Below are 19,419 nucleotides of genomic sequence, written 5' to 3'. Positions count from 1 at the left end.
GTCCAAGTCCAGTCAGCTGGGATTGTGGGAAACCACATCAACATAAATTGACTAAGCTCAGCATATTACTAATCAATTCTGCCTGTCCCCCCTCAACATTACGGCCAACTTGTACTACAAGCACAGAGGGGATCCTTGGTCTCACCCAACAGCCTGGGTCTGGTGGAGCAGGAAGGTGATGTACTCATTTAGTCAGCTTTTATTATTGCAACCCTTTCCTCCATTCCTTGCCAAACTCTCCACACTTTTAGGATGTATCTTTTGCTCTGACCTGTCTTGAACTTGAGCCTGGGTTTGCTGTACTGCACTCCTGTCTGTGCTTAGCATTTTGGGAAGCATTTATCGTGTTAAGAAGATTTTTAAGATTTTTTTTTTCCCAGTAAGTAGAAAATATTGCATCAGTCTGGTTTGGAGCCATTTTATATTTTGCTTCTCCCCAGCTGGCTGAATGCCCTTTCCCTTCCCCCTTCTCTTTTACGTGGCAGTGCACAGAAAGATGATTGATGGAGCGTCACCAGCACGTTGTCAAAGGCTGGAATAGATTAATGGGCAAGAAACACCAGCCTGTTCCCCTTCGTGTGTGATTGTTTGAAGGCAGGCTCATATTTTAACAGGAATTATATCCTGCTTCTCTGGATTCCCCCAATCAGGAATTGAAGGATGGGATTTCTATCTGAGATTGAAAGGTGGCAGCCACAAAGAGCCAGTTTATTACTTGGGACAACTGCCTGCCTCCCATCTGACCAACAGCATCTCCCTGAGGCCTGTCTCAGGCAGGTTGCTCTCCTCCTTAACAAGGTGGATTTTTGCCACCAGTTAACATTTACACCTCTAGTTCTTTCTCCTTGCAGACACAACTCATTATGGCACAGGCCACGTGGCCAGAGGAGCTCTGATCTGTAACCCCATTTTCACCTGAGGGACACTGCTCAGTGTGCCCATGCTGCAGGGAAGGGGCACATCTGACCCCAAGCAGCTCAGAACCTTTGAAAAAGCTTTTTTGGTGCTTGGCCTGGGCCACAAACTCAGCCTTGATCTGTGCCTCAATTCCCCAGCTGCAAAACAAGGATAGCAATATGGTAATTTCCAAACATTGTACTTGCCATGGATTGTTTTCTAGCAGAAATGCTAGGAATGAGATTTATAAGAGAAATTAATCAAAGACTGGGCTGAATCCTGGCAGGGGAAAATAATCAAACCCAGAGTATGAATGTTTTCTGCATTTTCTTGAAGGTAGACATTGCCAGCATTTCGTAATCAGCTATTTCAGGCCTAACAGATATTTCAGCATTGTTATTTGTAGTCCCCAGTAGTGGCCTCCACTGAAAGGTTTGAATGTGGCAGGAATTACGTCTTTCAGACCAATCTATCTGTGTCTACCAGAAGGCTACACCTGGCTGTCATAAACCCCTGCTCCAAGGGCTAGATGGAGCCCATTTTTCTGATTATCCAGGAAACAGCTGCTCTTCCCAGTTTATTCTCTCTGCAGTGGTTCTGATCTCGAGCCTGTGTCCAACCAGATAAAAGCTGCATTTAAGAGCCTCTTGAAGCAGGTGAATTTTCTTTTCATATGTAGCTGGAAAGCAGAGCTACTGTTAATATTCTTTTAGTAATTTTCCAAGCAAAATAATAAAGAAATCTCTACTTGTTGCCTGGCTGGTGAGAAGTGATTACCTGTGGTTTGCTGATCCAGTGCAACTCTCTGTCTGCTTTTCTGTCTTCTTGTGACCAAGGTCTGTTCTTCATGTCAGTATTTTCTTTGATAAAGATTTGCAACAGATGATGTTTAGTTAGAAAAGATTGCTGAACATAACTATTCCTGTCCTGTGTGTTCTCAGGGTTCATCTCTGGAGTACCCTGAGATGTTTGAGGGTTTTTGGGGGAATGTGAGTTTGTTTCTGCTCTGGATGCAACCTCTGGGGAAACACATCCTCTGGATTTACATTTACAAAACTTTGCATTCTTTTAGTGAGTTTGATACCCTGCCTGAAATTTAAATCTGTTTGAAAGAACTGATACTTTATTTACCTGGCATTTCAGTTGTTTCCTGTTTGCTTTTGTGACAGTTTGCTGCATATTGGCCATGATAATCATGACCTAAAAACAAGTTGCCCTTTGACAATTGTGACCTAAAAACAAATATAAGTTGCCCTTTTTTCTGCAGCCATTTCCTGGAGTCCAGAAGTCAGTATCTGCCTCTGTAAGGCAGGTTACATGGAAGATTTGTGATTGTCACCCCAGTCTATTCTTCCCAGATGGAACACTGGAAGGGAAAAGAAGCTTCCTGTTACATGCCCCTGCTTGGTACAGGTGGAACTTGTACAATTTGCAAGTTGTGTGCAGTTTGAAGCTGGGCCAGGGTCTCTTTGAGTCATGATGTGGGCCACAAGCAGCCTCATCTTCTATGCTGACTGCAGCCTACATGTCTGGGAGAGCTTCTTGCTCTTTGGCAATTTGTATTCATTTGTTCTCCAAGAAAACAAGGCTTCAGGGAAGACTTTTACTAAGCACCTTATAGATGTTACTGTGCACCAACTCAACGTGCAGTTTATGTGTCTCCCCTTTGTCTTTCACTGGAAAAGGAATGGGCTGGATCTTTGGAGCCTGCTTTTCCTTACAAAAAGCCCCCCAAAAAAAAAAGATTGTGCAAGCATTAATGATTTGTTATTGTGTCTGGGAGCCACAGTGCTGCAGGACTTTGCTCTAATGGTGCTTTCACAAGAAAGAACTAATTTGACTAACTTTATTAATTCCAGTTTGTTTTAAGTTTGCTCATTAGTAATTTAACGCGAGATGCTTCAGCTGAAGAGGCCATGTCAGGACAAGGAAGAGCAGAGGGAAAGTGCCAGGAATCATTAGTGTTTATTAACCACTGCACTCATCAATCTTGACTAAGAGCACAGCCCATTCGTTCTGGGCTGGTGGACTGAGATACAGAAATATCATTAACAGTGAAAATGCTTCTTTCCAGGTCAGTCTGTAATGGGCAGGCATCCAGACAACACCCCCACCCCATCCCCAAATGTTCCCAGCTGTTCAGCTGCTCTCCTCACAGTGCAGCCCAAACTGACAGCTCAGCAGCCTCTGGAAGGAGGAAGCCCTGCCCCTAGCCAGCCATAGGATCAATTAACAAATACAGCATTTTCGTCCCCCATAAGCATTACTGAAAGGCTAAGTGTTGTTATGAAGAGGGTTTTTAATTGCTTTTCAAATTATTAAATGAATAATACTTTTGTGCTTTGCTGGATCAGGTCTGGCACTTTGTGTTGGCAACATATTCTTCTCACTGAAAGTGTTAAAACATTAAAATGGAAAGGTTTGGGGTTTTTTTCTGTTTAGACAAAGCATTTAATAACCAATTTCAGCAACTGCAAGGCACTGAGCTGATGACTCAGAGCTCTGACCTGTGAGTCGGGGCTGAATGAATGCCTCCAAAAGGTTGGAGGAGGGAATAATACTACATTGCCAGGTTTCTAATGAGAAATATGACCCCTGCCCAGTCCACTTGCAGTCATTAAGGATCACATTTCACTTTGAGATGAGTTTTCTTGCATCCTACCCAAATTGCAACTTGAGTAGTTACATTCTGCTCACTGAAATATCCCTGTGGTTTAATTGAAGAAGTTATGTTTCCCTTCCCCTCTTAAAAGCTTTGTTGTGTAATGTTGTGGTGCTGTCATGATCTGTGCTGTCTGATCTGCAGAGCACACACACACAACCCCCAGGTGAAAGCCTCTGAAGCCTTTGACAGTAGGAGATAGAGTGAGGGGGAAAGTGGGATCTTGGGAAGGTGGTTCAGCATTGCATCCCCATTTGAGTCTCTTGCCACCCTTGTGAAGTGTGTGACAACGCTGTCACACTGCAGGGGCAGCATTTTGCATTTACTTTACTTTTACTTTACTTGCACAGGTGTAAGTTGCTGCACAAGGCAGAGCATCAGGTGCCTGCTCCTGGACATCAGGTCTGTGACAATGGGACATTGGGCTGAGCACTGAGATGGCACAGCCTGGAAACAAACAATGACATTAAACGCAGCAGGGATGTTCAGACACATTGTGTGTGTCATGACGCTTTGTGGATGAGATTTAGGTGCTGCATGGGAAAAGGGTGTGTTGGATGACATTTGGTGATTGAGAGGATGGAAAGAGATTGCAGTTTAATTAAAATTCTAATCCCAAGTTTGACAATATTTCTTGCCAGGTCAGCAGCCTGTATGTTCTATTTCCGATTCTGTGAATTAAATGGGCTGACAGTTGTCATTTCTTTGGAAATGCCTGCAAATCCAGCCAAGAATTAGCGACCATCAATGGTTCAGAGCAGCCTGGAGCAGGGCCGTGTCACGCAGCAGTTTCCCAGCAGTGTCCCCTGCTGCCAGTGTCCCATGCTGCCGCAGCCTCACCGCTGTGTCCCTGTCCTGTGTGCAGGTAGTTGAGCAGTGCTGTCACCTGTCCCCAGCCATGAGGCTCCCCGTGCTCTGTGCCTTGGTGACACTGCTGAGCCTGTCCCCGTGCCGGGCCGTCAGCTTCCCCGAAGACGAGGACCCCATCAACGTCGTGGACTACCACTGTAAGTAATCTGCATAAAGTGCTGATAAGCACCAGGGAAAAAGTTCTAATGTTGATTTTATTTTTTTTTCCTTGCCCCCCACCATGGGAAATTAAAAAAAAATCTGATTCCTTTCAAATTGAAATGTGTTTACTGGCTTTGTATCTTTAATAGAACACTTAATCATTTTCTTAAAAAAGCAATCAGAAATACAGCAATAATTTCAGGAAAAAGAACATTTGCTGACATTAACCATCTTTTCCTCATTTATATTCAAGACATTACTCAAGGAATTTAGTTTAAACCCTTCTACACCTAGTATATACAGCTAATCAATGCCATATATTGATTCTTTAGCTCTATAATCCTGAGTGATGGTGTAGCCCATTTTTACTTGCAGATTCAAGGCAATATCCAGTATTTAGAGGACGCCCTTCAGGCAATGAATCTCAGCACAGACTGGACTTCCAACTAATGTTGAAAATTCGAGACACACTTTATATCACTGGCAGGTAATTTTCCTTCACTCAGTTCATTAGATTAAAATTCTTTTCTCTTCTGGTTTTGCATTTATGTGTAAAATTCATTTAGAAAAATGTGCAGAATACGATAAAAATTAGAATTGGGGCAGAATTTCCCAGAGAAATATACCATATCTATGGCCAGTGCATGAAAATTGGATTTGAAGGCTGCAGTTACTGTAGTTAAGCTTAAACCAATGATCAAATGCTCTTTTCCCTCTTTTATATTACTGCCCTGCCTGATAAAAACCTCTCCTGATAATTTTAAACTTGGACTGACACGTCAGGGCTGTAGGAAGTGAGGATAACACACTTACATATTTACAGCCCGGGTTAGTCCTCAGCAGAATGGGCAGACCGGGATGGAGAGCTGGACACTGCAGGTGCTATGTCAGGACCACAGCAATAAAAATCAAAGCCACCCCATGTTACACATGAACAACCTTCTTCCATTTACATTAAACACACAATTCTATTTCATAGAAGTTGCTGGTCTAACATAACATTTTAAAAATAGATTTGGCTTATCAAATATAGAGGCACGGAATTAATGAATTTACTGCTGTCTTTTTACTCTGCAAACAGGGACCAGGTTTATACTGTAAACTTAAATGAAGTTCCGAAATCAGAAGTTATCCCAAGCAAGGTGAGTAGATGCCTGCTGGAAAGGGAGAGGTGTTTTCTTTCATTTTAATGGGTTGTTTTAAGAATTTGCTGTGGCAAGGAATTCAAATGTTCCATTTCCTTTCAGAAATTAACGTGGAGATCAAAGCAGCAGGATAGAGAGAACTGTGCTATGAAAGGCAAACACAAAGTAAGTTTATCACATTGTAGAAAAATGACACTAGTATTTATTATATACATGGAGTTTGTGATTAATACATCTTACTCTCTTTTCAGGATGAATGCCATAACTTCATTAAAGTCTTTGTTCCAAGAAATGATGAGATGGTGTTTGTCTGTGGAACAAATGCATTTAACCCTATGTGCAGATACTATCGGGTAAGAGTACTGAAGATGTCATTAATCTGTTACTGGTTTTGCTTGCACTGGTTATACCATAGCCAGGCACCAGTGTGCCTGGAGAGTGCTTCAAGGTGAAATAAAAACAGACAGAAGCCAATGTGCTGAATTAAGTTTTGTGGAAAGACAATGTTTTGCTTTTGTGCCAGTGCACAAAATAGAAATGACACTATCACCCATTTATTTTTCTTCTCTAGTTGAATACATTAGAGTATGATGGGGAGGAAATTAGTGGTTTGGCAAGATGCCCATTTGATGCCAGACAAACCAATGTCGCCCTCTTTGCTGGTAAGAACTTTTACTTGTAATGAGTCTAAATGATTAATGACACCAAAGGAGACAGAGAGCTTTTAAAGCAAGCACAGGAAAGCTAAAGGTGTCATGGTGCCCCCGCTCTTAAATTTTTTAAAGGGCCTCCAAAGGATTAGAAGCTGACCTGTTAATAAATAGGTTACAGCAGTCTGGGGAAGTGTGACAGTAAAGAAATGGGGAAAAATACAGGCTGGTCAGAATTCTCTAGATTATTAAAGGCCTCTTAATACCATGTTTTCAACTTCCATTTTAGATGGAAAATTGTATTCGGCAACAGTAGCAGATTTCCTGGCAAGTGATGCTGTTATTTATCGCAGCATGGGGGATGGATCTGCCTTAAGAACAATAAAGTATGACTCCAAATGGATAAAAGGTAATTTGGGGAGTATTTTCCCATACACATGGCAAATGTCATTTCAGGGGCACAGAAGGTCAGGTTATTCACAGTCAGCCTGGTTTACACATGCTACAATGTCAGCATGTATGAGGCTTTCAGAATATTAAAAAGCTGCATAATGCAAAAAAAACCAGACAAAATTTTTGTTAAATCCTTCAACAAATGAATTTGTAGTAACAAAATACCTTAGTTGTAATACAATTTCTGTGGGGCCTTGTTACAGTACATTAGCCAATGCTAAAGACTTGAAGTTCATTTGAACTCCAGTGCAGCTGTACATGGACATCCCGAAGTACCTGTAGGACTGGAGCTCCCCTTGGCTGGTGTGGACCTGGGCAGGAGCTGCCAAGTCTCACAGTGTCACTGTCATGTGCCCATTGAGCAGTTCTTTGAAGTAACTTCTCCTTGCTCTTTCTTGCAGAGCCACACTTCCTCCATGCCATAGAATATGGGAACTATGTTTATTTCTTCTTCCGAGAAATTGCTGTAGAGCACAACACTTTAGGCAAGGTCAGTATCAGCACCGTGAGCGTTGAGTCACAGCAGAAGGAGTTCATCCTAAAACAGCATCAGAAACAAGTACAGTTCATAATATGAAGAAGGAACTAGGACAAAGCTTGCACAGTTTTACCATGGTTATAATTTACAGGGAGGGGAGAAAAGGCAAACTAGAGCAGTGCATTCTTCAACCAAAAAGCTGTTTCTGTTCTCACTGTCAGTGAGCTCGCTACAGGTGTCTTTCAATGTGCTGTTGCCTCAGTGCTGCTGTTGCCTTAACTCTTGTGCCAAGTACTGGAAAAGCTGAGGGTGTTTTCATGCTTATTAAAGAAACAAAAGAAAACAACACAAAAGGAGAGCTTCAAAGAAGTTTCTCTAATGTCCCTGGATATTGAATAATTCAGTCATGCCAGTACAGAGTATAATACTCATGCCTCACCATGGAAGGATATTCTACAATAAATTATTAAATCCCTTACACATGGTTAATTAAAGTCTTTAAATCTCACTAACAATATGATTTTGAAGGTGAAAAGGGTGGGAGCAAACTGTGGAGATGCATTTGCTTGGTGATACATTAAGATGCCTGTGCACTACGAGCTGAACACCATTTGCTTTCATCATCTCTGTGCAGATAAATGGCAGCTTCCTGTTAACAACATTATCTTGGTGTTTTATTAAGAGTTCAGAAACAAGCACTGTTTCCCTAGCATCTCTCAAGCCTCTCTCCCTTTTTCCTTCTCTTTTCCTTTTACAGGCTGTGTATTCCCGTGTGGCACGCATCTGCAAAAATGACATGGGGGGCTCCCAAAGGGTCCTGGAGAAGCACTGGACATCCTTTCTGAAAGCTCGGCTCAACTGCTCAGTTCCTGGGGATTCTTTCTTCTACTTTGATGTTCTGCAGTCCATCACGGACATCATAGAAATCAATGGAGTGCCCACTGTTGTGGGTGTATTCACCACACAGCTCAACAGGTAAGAAATGAGCAACCTTTCATCAAAGGCAGATCTCAGGTTCTCTCTTACACTGAGATTGGTGCCATTGTAATCTGAGTTCTTGAAACTATTTTTCAAATTTTACAGCATCCCTGGTTCAGCAGTGTGTGCTTTCAGCATGGATGACATTGAGAAAGTCTTCAAAGGAAGATTTAAAGAACAAAAGACTCCTGACTCTGTTTGGACAGCTGTACCTGAAGACAAAGTACCAAAGCCAAGGTAAAAGGTTCTTAACTCACAATGTCATAACATTGTCCCTGTAAAGAACTACCTTAAATCAGCTGCACTCTTGAGTGCCTTGCTGGGTAAAACCCAAAGCAGAGCTTGATGCTTCAGCCATAAGGATGCTCATTAACCGGCTGCCTTCTCTCATTAACTAAAATATCAAGAGGAAAACAATATTGTTCTCATTTCAGACCTGGCTGCTGTGCAAAACATGGCCTAGCAGAGGCTTTCAAAACCTCCATTGATTTCCCAGACGAAACGCTCTCCTTCATCAAATCTCATCCATTGATGGACTCAGCTGTTCCCTCAGTCACTGAGGAGCCCTGGTTTACCAAAACACGTGTCAGGTATGACAGTTCAAAAGTAACACCTGTGAAAACGAAAACAAGACAACTTGCTGATAATTATGTGCCTTCTGGTCTTGCTAGATACAGATTGACAGCAATTGCTGTAGACCACGCTGCTGGACCCTACCAGAACTACACTGTCATATTTGTTGGCTCCGAAGCAGGAGTAGTACTTAAAATCTTGGCAAAGACCAGGCCTTTTTCTTTGAATGACAGCATATTACTGGAAGAGATTGAAGCATATAATCATGCAAAGTAAGTATTACCAGAACATCTAAGCTCTTCATCTAGTCCTTGGAACCTAGCTAAAAAAGATTATGGTAAACTAGCTCATTATCACCAACATCACCACTTATTTGTCATTTCATCATGTTCCTCATGTTGAATAACCTGAAAGTATTTGGTCACTTGCCATTTTGCATGGGTTGAATGAACAATCTAATTCCTCTCCAGTGACGTCAGTGACATGGTCTAATTCTCCCGCAAATACTTCTGAAACGTCAGAAGTCTTTGGTGATGTTAAAAAGAAATGATCTGTGCTTATCTTGAGGGTTGCTCAAGAGTGGCTGATAGTGTATAACCAATATCTGATCATTTTAAAGTTGTTTATTTTTTGGCACAAAGAATTTGGGAGTGGAAGCATTCCAGTTAAACTCTACAGCCATCCAATACAGGACTCCTCTTCTGCTCTCTCATGATACTTATGCTGACTGAGAAAACAAAGAAAATGGATTTGGATTTTTTTTTCCTACATAGCTCTGCAAACTTCTCACCTAGATGTTAGCAGGAGGCAGAATCCAGCATTTGATAACTCAGAGGTTTGTTTAGCAATGTCTCAGCAAAGAGTCACAGGTTACATTTATGTATGTGAGAAGTTTCTGTTCAGTAGCTACACAGACAATAAATAAAATGTTTAGTGCACAAAGTACTACAGTCACTAAAGCAGTGGCCTGCTCTTGTTTTTGCTGACCAGGTGTAATGCAGAAAGTGAGGAGGACAGAAGAGTCATTTCCCTCCAGCTGGACAGAGACCACCATGCTCTGTTCGTGGCATTCTCCAGCTGCGTCGTTAGAATTCCCCTGAGTCGGTGTGAGCGTCACGGGTCATGTAAAAAGTATGGCTCCCTTCCTGATCCCCCCTAAAGCAAGGGCACCAACATTTTTTTGGAAGGAAGTTAAAAATGCATGATCTTTTGGGGTTTTTCTCTTGCAAGGGCGTGTATTGCTTCACGGGACCCGTACTGTGGCTGGTTAGACCATGAGGCATGTGGAAGAGTGACACCAGGCATGCTGTAAGTACTCCTTTCTAAGTTAGCCCAGCATCTCTAAATATGCTTTACATGAGCTCATGCCCTGTGCTCTTCCCTTGCACACAGTTACTAAATCTCTGTTTTTTTAAAGATTTTTTTTCCCAGTGGACTGTATCTGTAAGAGAACTGAATGCTAAGTCTGGCCTAATTCTGGAACCACTGGGTGAAGACTTGCATTCAGTAGGAGTTTTAGATGTGTAGGAGGACAGGCAGACCTGTAGGAAGAGCAGTTGGAAGCAGGAAGGCAAGAAATTGCAGCATGCAAACCTGAGCAGCTCCAAGAGGACAGGACACAGTATCCCCTCCCAGACATGCTCGTGGTCAGGGCACAGGCAGTTGCAAATATGAAAGCACAGGATTCACAGTGGGAAGAGCAAGGTTATGCCTCTGCAGTGGAGCTGGGGTGTTATATATGCATACCAAAGGCATTTTGCACAAATCAAGTCTGTAATATATGGTGCACTAGCAGCTGTATCTTAAAAAGAGGCCTTTGTAGCAGGCCAGTGCAAATTTTAACTGGTATAATTGGAGGGTTGTATGTAAACCCAAGAGCATGCCCAATGGAGAAGACATGATGTAGTTGTTAAAAAATGGGATTGTTTTTCTTCTCTTTCCTGGCATAAGCACACAGAGATAGTTTTAAAGCCAGACTATCCTGTACATTTTGTACAATCCTTTGGGCCATACACTGGCTGTTGTGTATGTTTCCATCTGCCGCTTCCAGGAAAAAAAAAATCTCCATTTGTATCCTTACTAATACTGTTAATTGCAGGTTCTCTTTGTTTGTTTCATACAACCACAGCACTGGAGGATACGTCCAAGATGTCGAATACGGCAACACGGCGCAGCTTGGGGACTGCCATGGTAAGGGACAGTCACTGCTGCTCCTTTGGAATGTCTCACCATAGTCTGTGGCCACACCTCACTGTGGATGTTAAATTTCTGATGAGCTTTTCAGTAACATGATGAACACATCACCTGGTGTTACTGTGAATGTTCACAAAGCTGAGCTTTTTAGTCCTGGGTGGCAGAGTTTTTCTCTTTCCTTCACCAGTTTACAGCTATTTGGGGTCTACAGCAAAGTATCGAAGAATTTATTTTTTGTAACCAGTGATATTTTAGTTTTTATTTTCCATTACTCAGGTTTGAGATCTTTTGCTTTCTTTTTGTTACTTTTTACTGATTACTTGTTCCTTTAATTCTTTTAGAAATTTTGCCTACTACAGCTACACCAGATTACAAAATATTTGGCGACCCAACATCTGGTTAGTTTTTTTTAATTTTTTTGAATTAATGACCTTTACTTTCCTTCAGTTCAGCATTTTCAGCCCTTTTTTCCTTCCTTTTGCACAGTTGGCAATCCTCCATTTTTGTGCTTTTACTCATGTTCCCACTGATGGTAAAGATAGTCAGACTCTTCTCACTCAGCACTTCACCCTGTGTAGCCGCATGTTAACAGCTCATTATTTATTGAGACATCTTTTATTAAAGAGCCTGATTAACATAGATGACATCTTCACTGCACGAAGTCCACTAAGCTTTACTCTTGATCCCCAGCCATGTGTTTGTGAATGCCCCTCTTGGTCATCTCTAGTAGATGAATGGCAGAACTTCATCATCTTCCCCCTTACCTCTCCTTTTCTCTTTTCCTTCCTTCCCAGCAAGCTTTTTGCACAAATACACATTTTCTAAAATGTGTATTTCTTTATTTTTGAAATGCTTTAAGTAGTTTGTGCTAGTGGAAAAAAATTTAACATCGCAAACTGTGTAGCTGAATGAGAAATTGTGTAGACAAAAGTGGCTTCAAAAAAATGTTGTGCATTGTTGTCAGATGGACTTTTGCATCCTTTTCTCCTCCAGTGATTTTTCTAATAAGGTGTTCACCACCAGCCCTGGTGTTCAGGGACACCCAGTGCTCCTCTGTTGAACTCAAGAGCAGCACCTGTGTTGACTTCAACAGGAGCAAGACTCAGGCCTTACTTTCCAGTCTTTGCTTTTGGAACTTGGGCCTTCGCTTTCAAACCAAGGGCAAATTTCTGACTGACAAATAAGACAATAATCTATTTGTATGTTAAATTTGTAAGAGTGCCACAAGAACATTATTGGTGGTTTGATTTCTGACATTTTCACTTCTGTAACTTGACAAGAAGTAATGTTTGAGACAAATATTTTCCAGATCTATTTACCCACAATGCAAGTTAGAGGCTCACTTAAGGAAACAAAGCAAAACTGTCACACAGAAATGCTGCCTGGCTTTATGAATGCTTATCAACTGAATTTTCAAAGTGGTATTTTATGACACAGATACAATTGAACCTTATTTTTCAGTCCTGAATGAGTGTGCTTTTGAAGTACATTTCTCAAGTCTGATCTCAAGCCATAGACTTTCCTGCCTAAACCTACTGGGACAGTGAACACAAAATACTCAAGGGTGCAAATGAGACTGGACTGTAAACACAATTTTATGAGTTTCCTCTTCTGTGCATTTTCACATAGGCTGTGGTGGGTCTGTTCAGCAAACATATTACAGAGGAGCCAGAATCTCTGCAGGATTGTTCCTTAGGAACCATTACAAAATAGGGGTTAAAAACATTCCTTTTATCCCCACCTGCAGAAATGGCTCATTCAGCAGTTCCTGGTATACCATAATAGCAGTAATGGAGCTGATCTGGTTTCTCAGGCATAACCTGTCATGAGTGTGCATCGTTCCAAGTAACTTCTTTTTTTTTTGATGTTTAAAAGGCAGCCAAGTATGTTGTCTCCAGTGAAGAATATAGCAATTAAGTAGACTAAGTTGTGCTTTTCACCCCCACAGTTGCTTGCTTTAACTTTTGCACTGCTTTCACAGTTGACTTCTCTGGCTTTTTGGCTAGCAGCTGTTGAAGTGTAAATGTACTATTTTCATACTTCCAGTTTTGAAGTAATTGATTTTAATCAGCCATCTGTACTTCTGCAGAGTGTAGGGGGGGGTCACATTTTGCTCTGACATGTAACTCCCATAAAATACTGTGTCCAGCTATAGCTTAGATGTGCCATGAAACACATTAATAAAAATCTGTTTGCCACCACAGACATGGAGTTCTCCTCAGCTTCCATTACCACAATGGCAAGTATCCCAGTTATATCACCTAAAGTGATTGGTTCCTGGAAACCTAAAGTGACTGGCTCTCGGAAATTTGTAGTTCAAGATGACCCAAACACTTCTGATTATTCTGATCCATTATCAGGTGTCCCAAAGGGTAAGGCCTTACCAGGGAATACATTTCAGCTGAATGGAAACCTGATAGTCTCAACATTGTCTAAGGCTTAAGTTAAATGTAAGAGCTATGATTGTTGGGCTCTATTTTACACCCATTTCCTGTGAATATGCAGACAGTGCAATCATGTTTTTCATACCTACTTATCCCATGGACAAAGTGCTGCTTAGAGCTTATAATGGGAAACACAGATTCTAAGCTCAGTTTTTTAATCCTAGAGTGGTCCAAAACTCCCCTTGAAATCAATGGCAGTTCTGGATACATTAAAAAATTACCTTCTGCACCTTCATTTATTGTTTTCAAACTGTTTAAGCAGTAATTTAAACACTGGTTTAGACTGTTAGTCCTCATGAATGGTTGCTTATGTTTTGGGTTTGTTTCATTTGGGTTGAGGGTGGTGGCAAAACAGAACACAAAGCAGAGCTCCATGAGACATCTGTGTGTTAAATGGGGCATATCCCAACCTCTACTTGCTGGAACATGGTCCTGAACAAGAGTCAGAGTAGGAAACTGCTGAATTTTTATCCTCTGGATATGAGCATCAGTTTAGAAATGATCTCAGTACATACTGAGACATCCAGAGGTTTTAAGCTGAACACAAGAAACCTAATCTCCCTGCAGTTCATCTTTCTCTAGCCATTCTTTCAGCTAAGTGAGCCTTTGATTAGGTTCTTATGGCAATGAGACTTTCATTCAATAGGACTACTGCAGTCAACCACAGGATTGAGAAGCTTCCAATCCCCTAACCAAAATTTACCACAAGTCTCTCTCAGTGCATAGCACAACAAGGTGACAGACATGTTTGCACAATTCTGTACTTACTGAAAAAATCTCACCAGCCAAAAACCATTTCTGTTTTATTACCATTCACAAAACATATCAGGTTTCCTATCAGCCATTATGGCCGTGCATTTGTCATTTTAATTTGTTGCAGTTATTTTCTGTTTTGTTTTTTTATTATCATCTGCTCTTGGTTTTGAATCACATTTTGTGTCATAGCTATTAGTGAACTTTACTCATATTTTCCTTCTGCCTCTGCACAGTGCCATTAAAACCTGTAACCCTGAACATTAACAATATTCAAAGGCCTTGCCTCTAACAAAAAGTGACTCTGTTCCTTCCCTCTTGCTCTTTCATTTTAACATCTCTTGGGATAGCAACAGAATTACTTTCATTAAAAACTAACATTGTCTTTGCTGCAAGATGTCTGTGGTTGCTTTAAAAAATCTAAAAAAAAATCAAAGGGAGCTTGTTAATACGCAAATAAAAAAAATTAATCAAGTATTCAATTTCTTGGTCTAAGCTAAAAGTTTTAACATTCTCTAATAATTTAACCTAAGTTGTTTTTATAATGTTATGCAAGTATTATGTTTGTTATTGGTAAAAAATAAAAGTCAGTGCTCTAAAACAGAATCACATTATCTATCTTCAAACTTGGACATGTATAATGAGTGCAGGTGTGCCACTCCAGGACCAGCAGCCTGGGAGTGGAATAGTTTACAAGTTTTCTACTGTATTCCATAAGCGTGGCTGTAACAATGCAGTACATATGTTATACATTTTTACACAACATTTGCATAATCCTGTCTCTCCTTCGATACTGATTTATGAGTTGGGCAGGAAAGTGAGAGAGAAATCCATCCATGAGTTATTAATTGCTGTCTGGCCCAGTAGGACCTTCTAACCTCAATTTTCCAGCAGAAATCATTAATGTTAATAACATAAGGCCCCTATTTGTGAGCCTTAAAGGAAATTTGGGGACAGGCTAAACAAAACATAATGTAAGGAGAGAAACTGCGACAAGCATTCCTCATTACAGAGAAAATGGACAGTCTTCGTTTAGCCTTGTCAGTGCACACACAGTCATTTTATAATTTTTATAAAATTATTTGCATTCACCAGTGGCGTAGATTGCAGGATCCTACTGAGTTACAGCAAGACCACATCCAGAGCACTTAAAAACACTTAACAGACACTTCCATGAGGAAGTGTGCCTTCTTCTGAAATGTGTCAGTATGAAATAGCTGTGGATTTATGATATCCTGCCTGTCTTTTGCAGGTGTGAGGTGGGAAGTACAATCAGGAGAGTCCAACCAAATGGTGCATATGAATGTCCTAATCACTTGTGTCTTTGCCGCGTTTGTCCTGGGAGCCTTTATTGCGGGAGTGGCCGTTTACTGTTACCGGGATATATTTGTGCGGAAATCCAGGAAAATACACAAAGATGCGGAATCGGCTCAGTCCTGCACTGACTCCAGCGGGAGCTTTGCCAAACTGAATGGGCTGTTTGACAGCCCTGTCAAGGAGTATCAGCAGAACATTGATTCACCCAAACTGTACACAAACCTGCTGACCAGCAGGAAGGAGTTGCCTCCAAACGGCGATACCAAGTCCATGATGATGGACCACAGGGGACAGCCTCCAGAATTAGCTGCACTTCCAACTCCTGAATCTACTCCAGTTCTCCAACAAAAGACTCTGCAGGCTATGAAGAGTCAGTCGGACAAAGCGCACGGTAACCTCAATGCTTCACGAAAGGAAACCCCCCTAAAAAGCCCTCAGTTTTTTCCTTCTAGTCCTCCACCCCACTCTCCTCTAAGTCATGGACATATTCCCAGTGCTATTGTTCTTCCCAATGCTACCCATGACTACAACACATCTTTCTCAAATTCTAATGCGCACAAGACAGACAAAAAGATGCAACATATTGATCATCCACTTACAAAATCATCCAGCAAAAGAGACCACAGGAGATCTGTTGATTCCAGGAACACCCTGAATGATTTTCTGAAACACTTAAATGAAACTACTAATAATCCCAAAGCAATTATGGGAGATATTCAAGTGGCCCACCAGACTTTAATGCTGGATCCAATGGGCAATATGTCTGAGATCCCACCTAAGGTTCCCAACAGGGAGGCGTCTTTATACTCTCCTCCATCGACTCTGCCAAGAAACAGTCCCACAAAACGAGTGGATGTTCCCACCACTCCTGGAGTACCAATGACCTCTTTGGAAAGGCAGAGGGGTTATCACAAAAATTCTTCACAGAGGCACTCAATATCTGCCCTTCCTAAAAACTTGAACTCACCAAATGGTGTTTTGTTATCCAGACAGCCAAGTATTAATCGTGGGGGGTACATAGCTCCCACAGCAGGCACTAAGATGGACTACATGCAAGGGACGCCTGTCAGCGTTCACCTCCAGCCTTCCTTGTCCAGGCAAAGCAGCTACACGAGCAATGGCACCCTGCCTCGCACAGGAGTAAAGAGGACACCCTCCCTAAAACCTGACGTGCCACCAAAACCCTCATTCGTCCCTCAGACGACACCAGTCAGACCACTGAACAAATACAGCTACTAGGACATGTCTGTGCTGAAATGAGTGTGGCACTGACCTGTACAGGTTCTGAAATGATGTTGTGGTAGACACATAAGGCAGAGACTTGCTTGTTAATAAGGAGAACAAAGTGGCCAAAGAAACTGTCTTTACTTGAGCAACATCTGTGTCTTGCCACATGTAGCTGTAGCAAGACTTCATGTACTTGCTACAAGCAAACACAAAAAAAACAAAGGAAAGTGCTGGTCATTACATTTCTTTTGTTTGGAGCTAAGGAGACATGTAGCACAATGGGGTGGGGGCTACGTTACTGTTCTAAATAGCTAAACAACAGTTGTTGGGAAAAAATCAGTAAGCAAATACTTGAAAAATGGGTTCCATTTTAGACTGCCATTAAGTGTGGTCATTCCCATTAAATGTGAACATTTTACTATGTATGCATTCACCTTGCCTCTTGCACAAATGTCAGAAAATGGTAATGTCTCAATGAATAGCTGGGTTAATAATCAATTTGCTGGAATTAAGTCTCTGGCCCAACTGTAGCATTATTTTTTTCTCTCCATGTGTGTGGCATTTTGTTTTTGCCACAGATAAAGCTGTGCGTGTGTGTGGATGTGTGTGTGTACTGTACACACTAGGATGTACTTAGATTCCCATTGCATCTCTTATGCTATGGAATTGTTTACATTGAGCATGACTGAACAAACAGATGACTCTGCCTTCTGCAGCCCGCTGGGCTCAGCTGGAGCCAGCTACGGATGAACTGCGCATCTCTGACAGCCTTCCGAGGGGAACGCCTGCATCAAAGAGCCACCCAGTCAAAGAGTGCAGATATGGTTAATTCTTCATAATTCTGTTATGCTGCTATTGATTCAGAGCTGTGCATTTCAAATCTAGTGTTTTGGGCTGGAACGGGGGAGTTTTGCTGTGTTTCCACAGTGCCTCCATCCAATACCTGGCCACTGTGAACTCGAGCCCCTGTACTTCTCACTGAGGGCAGCTAATTGTCAGTTCACTTGGCAAACGCCGGTGTAACTGGAGAAGGTCACGTTTTTGTTGCATTTAATAACGCCCTACACGCTGATAGACTCTTGTCAATAAAAAAGGAGAAACATTAATTGGCCTGGCAGAAGCAGTCTGTGAAAACTCAACAGTAGTGCAATCAATTTGTTTTTGTTGTGTAAAGTAAGGTTTGTTTTTTTCCAAAGTCATGCAGGTAATGACAATATTCTGTAAATATTATGTGTGAGTTTACCTGAATCTGTGCATTTTGTGCCTTATTCATGCAAATGATAAAAGTACTAAAAAAAAATTAAATCTGTCAAGTGTTCTCACTATAGCACATATCTCCCGAGTGCCAGTTGTAAAACCTCTCAACAGCACCCAAAAAAAAAAAAAAAGATAAAACACAAGAATAATTAATGGTAACTAAAGGCAGCCTACAGTCCAAGAAGACAGCAGCATTAAATCACCTTACCATGATAAACATTCCACTCCAGCTCTCTGAAGGATCAAACAGTTATAATGTGAAATCAAATGAGGTTTCTAGGGTAATGGAACACCTGCTAAAGTTGTGTAAGCTATTTAGTAGGGTTTACAGTATCCACTTGCAGCTGATGTTCAACACAGATGGCTATTTTAGCTTGCAAACTACACACTACCACATTGTTTATTGAACATAACTATAGAAATAACCATGGCAGAGGAATATTCATGAATTAGTGGGACAAATAACTGCACCGGGTTTCAGAGACGGTGGAGATTTATGTTATGTGTTCAAAGGGGAGAAAAGGTTAGTCACTAAAAACTGGATCTCTGTTACAGAACAAAGAATAAAGGATAGAAGTAGTCATTTTTTTCTTGTAAGGCTGTAAGGGACATTTATTTCCTGAGACCTCTGGATCCAAAAATCAATGATCTTTCTTCCTAAACACTTCTGTCTTGCAACTAAAACACTACAGATTAATAACTATTAAAATGTACTCAGTTGTCAGAAGACACAAACTGATCCGAATTCACTTTACAAATATTAATACAGACTTGTGTGACCCGGAAGATAAATGTATGTGAACCCTGATAACCTCCTGTAACATTGTGCTGCCTTGTAGATGGTAATGTGAGTTCTCTCAGTATTTATGTTGAAATTTCTAACATTCAACCTAGTCCTTATTCTGTTAATTTAATAATAAAAGATGCTTTATCCATTTGTGCAAAGGTAAACGCAGATTGTATCTTTTTTAATGGTACGGCATAAAAAAAGTAACCCTTAAATGAAGCTGCTCTATTACTATAGAGTACTTTAACATGTATAGATATCTTGTAAACTTGTATTGTGGATGTGTAAATAATACGTTCTTTGGGTTTTTAACACCGCATGTAAAGTCAAAATAAAATATTCCCATGTACTGAGTGTGTAATTTCATTATTGGTGCAGATGTGCTGTGGGATTACTGTGGGGGAAATCTCTGTTGGCCTGCAGCAGCTCTGCCAGGAGGGCTCAGCCGCTCCCTGGCTGCAGGACTTGCAAAGGCTGGGGTGACACACCAGGGTCCTGTGTGTCCTCTTCAGCCACTCTGAGCTCTGTGTCCCTGGGGCAGAGTCAGGGTCTGTCAGTGACCTTTGGCCCCCTGAGGTGAATACAAAAATCAGA

General features: G+C 41.3%; 1 protein-coding gene across 4 annotated transcripts in view; it reads left to right on the top strand.

Annotated features, from left to right (window-relative positions):
* The window catches only part of SEMA6D (semaphorin 6D), a 31,075-nt gene extending 11,901 nt beyond the window's left edge, over positions 1–19,174 (top strand). Inside the window, exons 2-19 of one of the 4 annotated variants that reach the window (XM_059481914.1) lie at positions 4,425–4,566; positions 4,946–5,057; positions 5,652–5,712; positions 5,818–5,880; positions 5,967–6,068; positions 6,287–6,377; positions 6,655–6,774; positions 7,220–7,308; positions 8,054–8,271; positions 8,380–8,511; positions 8,709–8,864; positions 8,946–9,119; positions 9,838–9,978; positions 10,078–10,155; positions 10,976–11,037; positions 11,382–11,438; positions 13,245–13,412; positions 15,490–19,174. In XM_059481914.1, the coding sequence (XP_059337897.1) occupies positions 4,458–4,566; positions 4,946–5,057; positions 5,652–5,712; positions 5,818–5,880; positions 5,967–6,068; positions 6,287–6,377; positions 6,655–6,774; positions 7,220–7,308; positions 8,054–8,271; positions 8,380–8,511; positions 8,709–8,864; positions 8,946–9,119; positions 9,838–9,978; positions 10,078–10,155; positions 10,976–11,037; positions 11,382–11,438; positions 13,245–13,412; positions 15,490–16,793 (3,237 nt within the window). In that variant the 5' untranslated portion in view covers positions 4,425–4,457 and the 3' untranslated portion in view covers positions 16,794–19,174. Of the gene's footprint in view, positions 1–4,424; positions 4,567–4,945; positions 5,058–5,651; positions 5,713–5,817; positions 5,881–5,966; positions 6,069–6,286; positions 6,378–6,654; positions 6,775–7,219; positions 7,309–8,053; positions 8,272–8,379; positions 8,512–8,708; positions 8,865–8,945; positions 9,120–9,837; positions 9,979–10,077; positions 10,156–10,945; positions 11,038–11,381; positions 11,439–13,244; positions 13,413–15,489 lie in introns of all 4 variants that reach the window. The other 3 variants (XM_059481913.1, XM_059481916.1, XM_059481915.1) reach the window with 3 other exon arrangements.
* The last annotated feature ends 245 nt before the right edge of the window (positions 19,175–19,419 follow it).

This window comes from Ammospiza nelsoni, chromosome 14 (assembly GCF_027579445.1).
Source record: "Ammospiza nelsoni isolate bAmmNel1 chromosome 14, bAmmNel1.pri, whole genome shotgun sequence".
Classification (NCBI taxonomy): domain Eukaryota; kingdom Metazoa; phylum Chordata; class Aves; order Passeriformes; family Passerellidae; genus Ammospiza; species Ammospiza nelsoni.
This window is presented reverse-complemented; position numbering and strand designations above follow the sequence as displayed.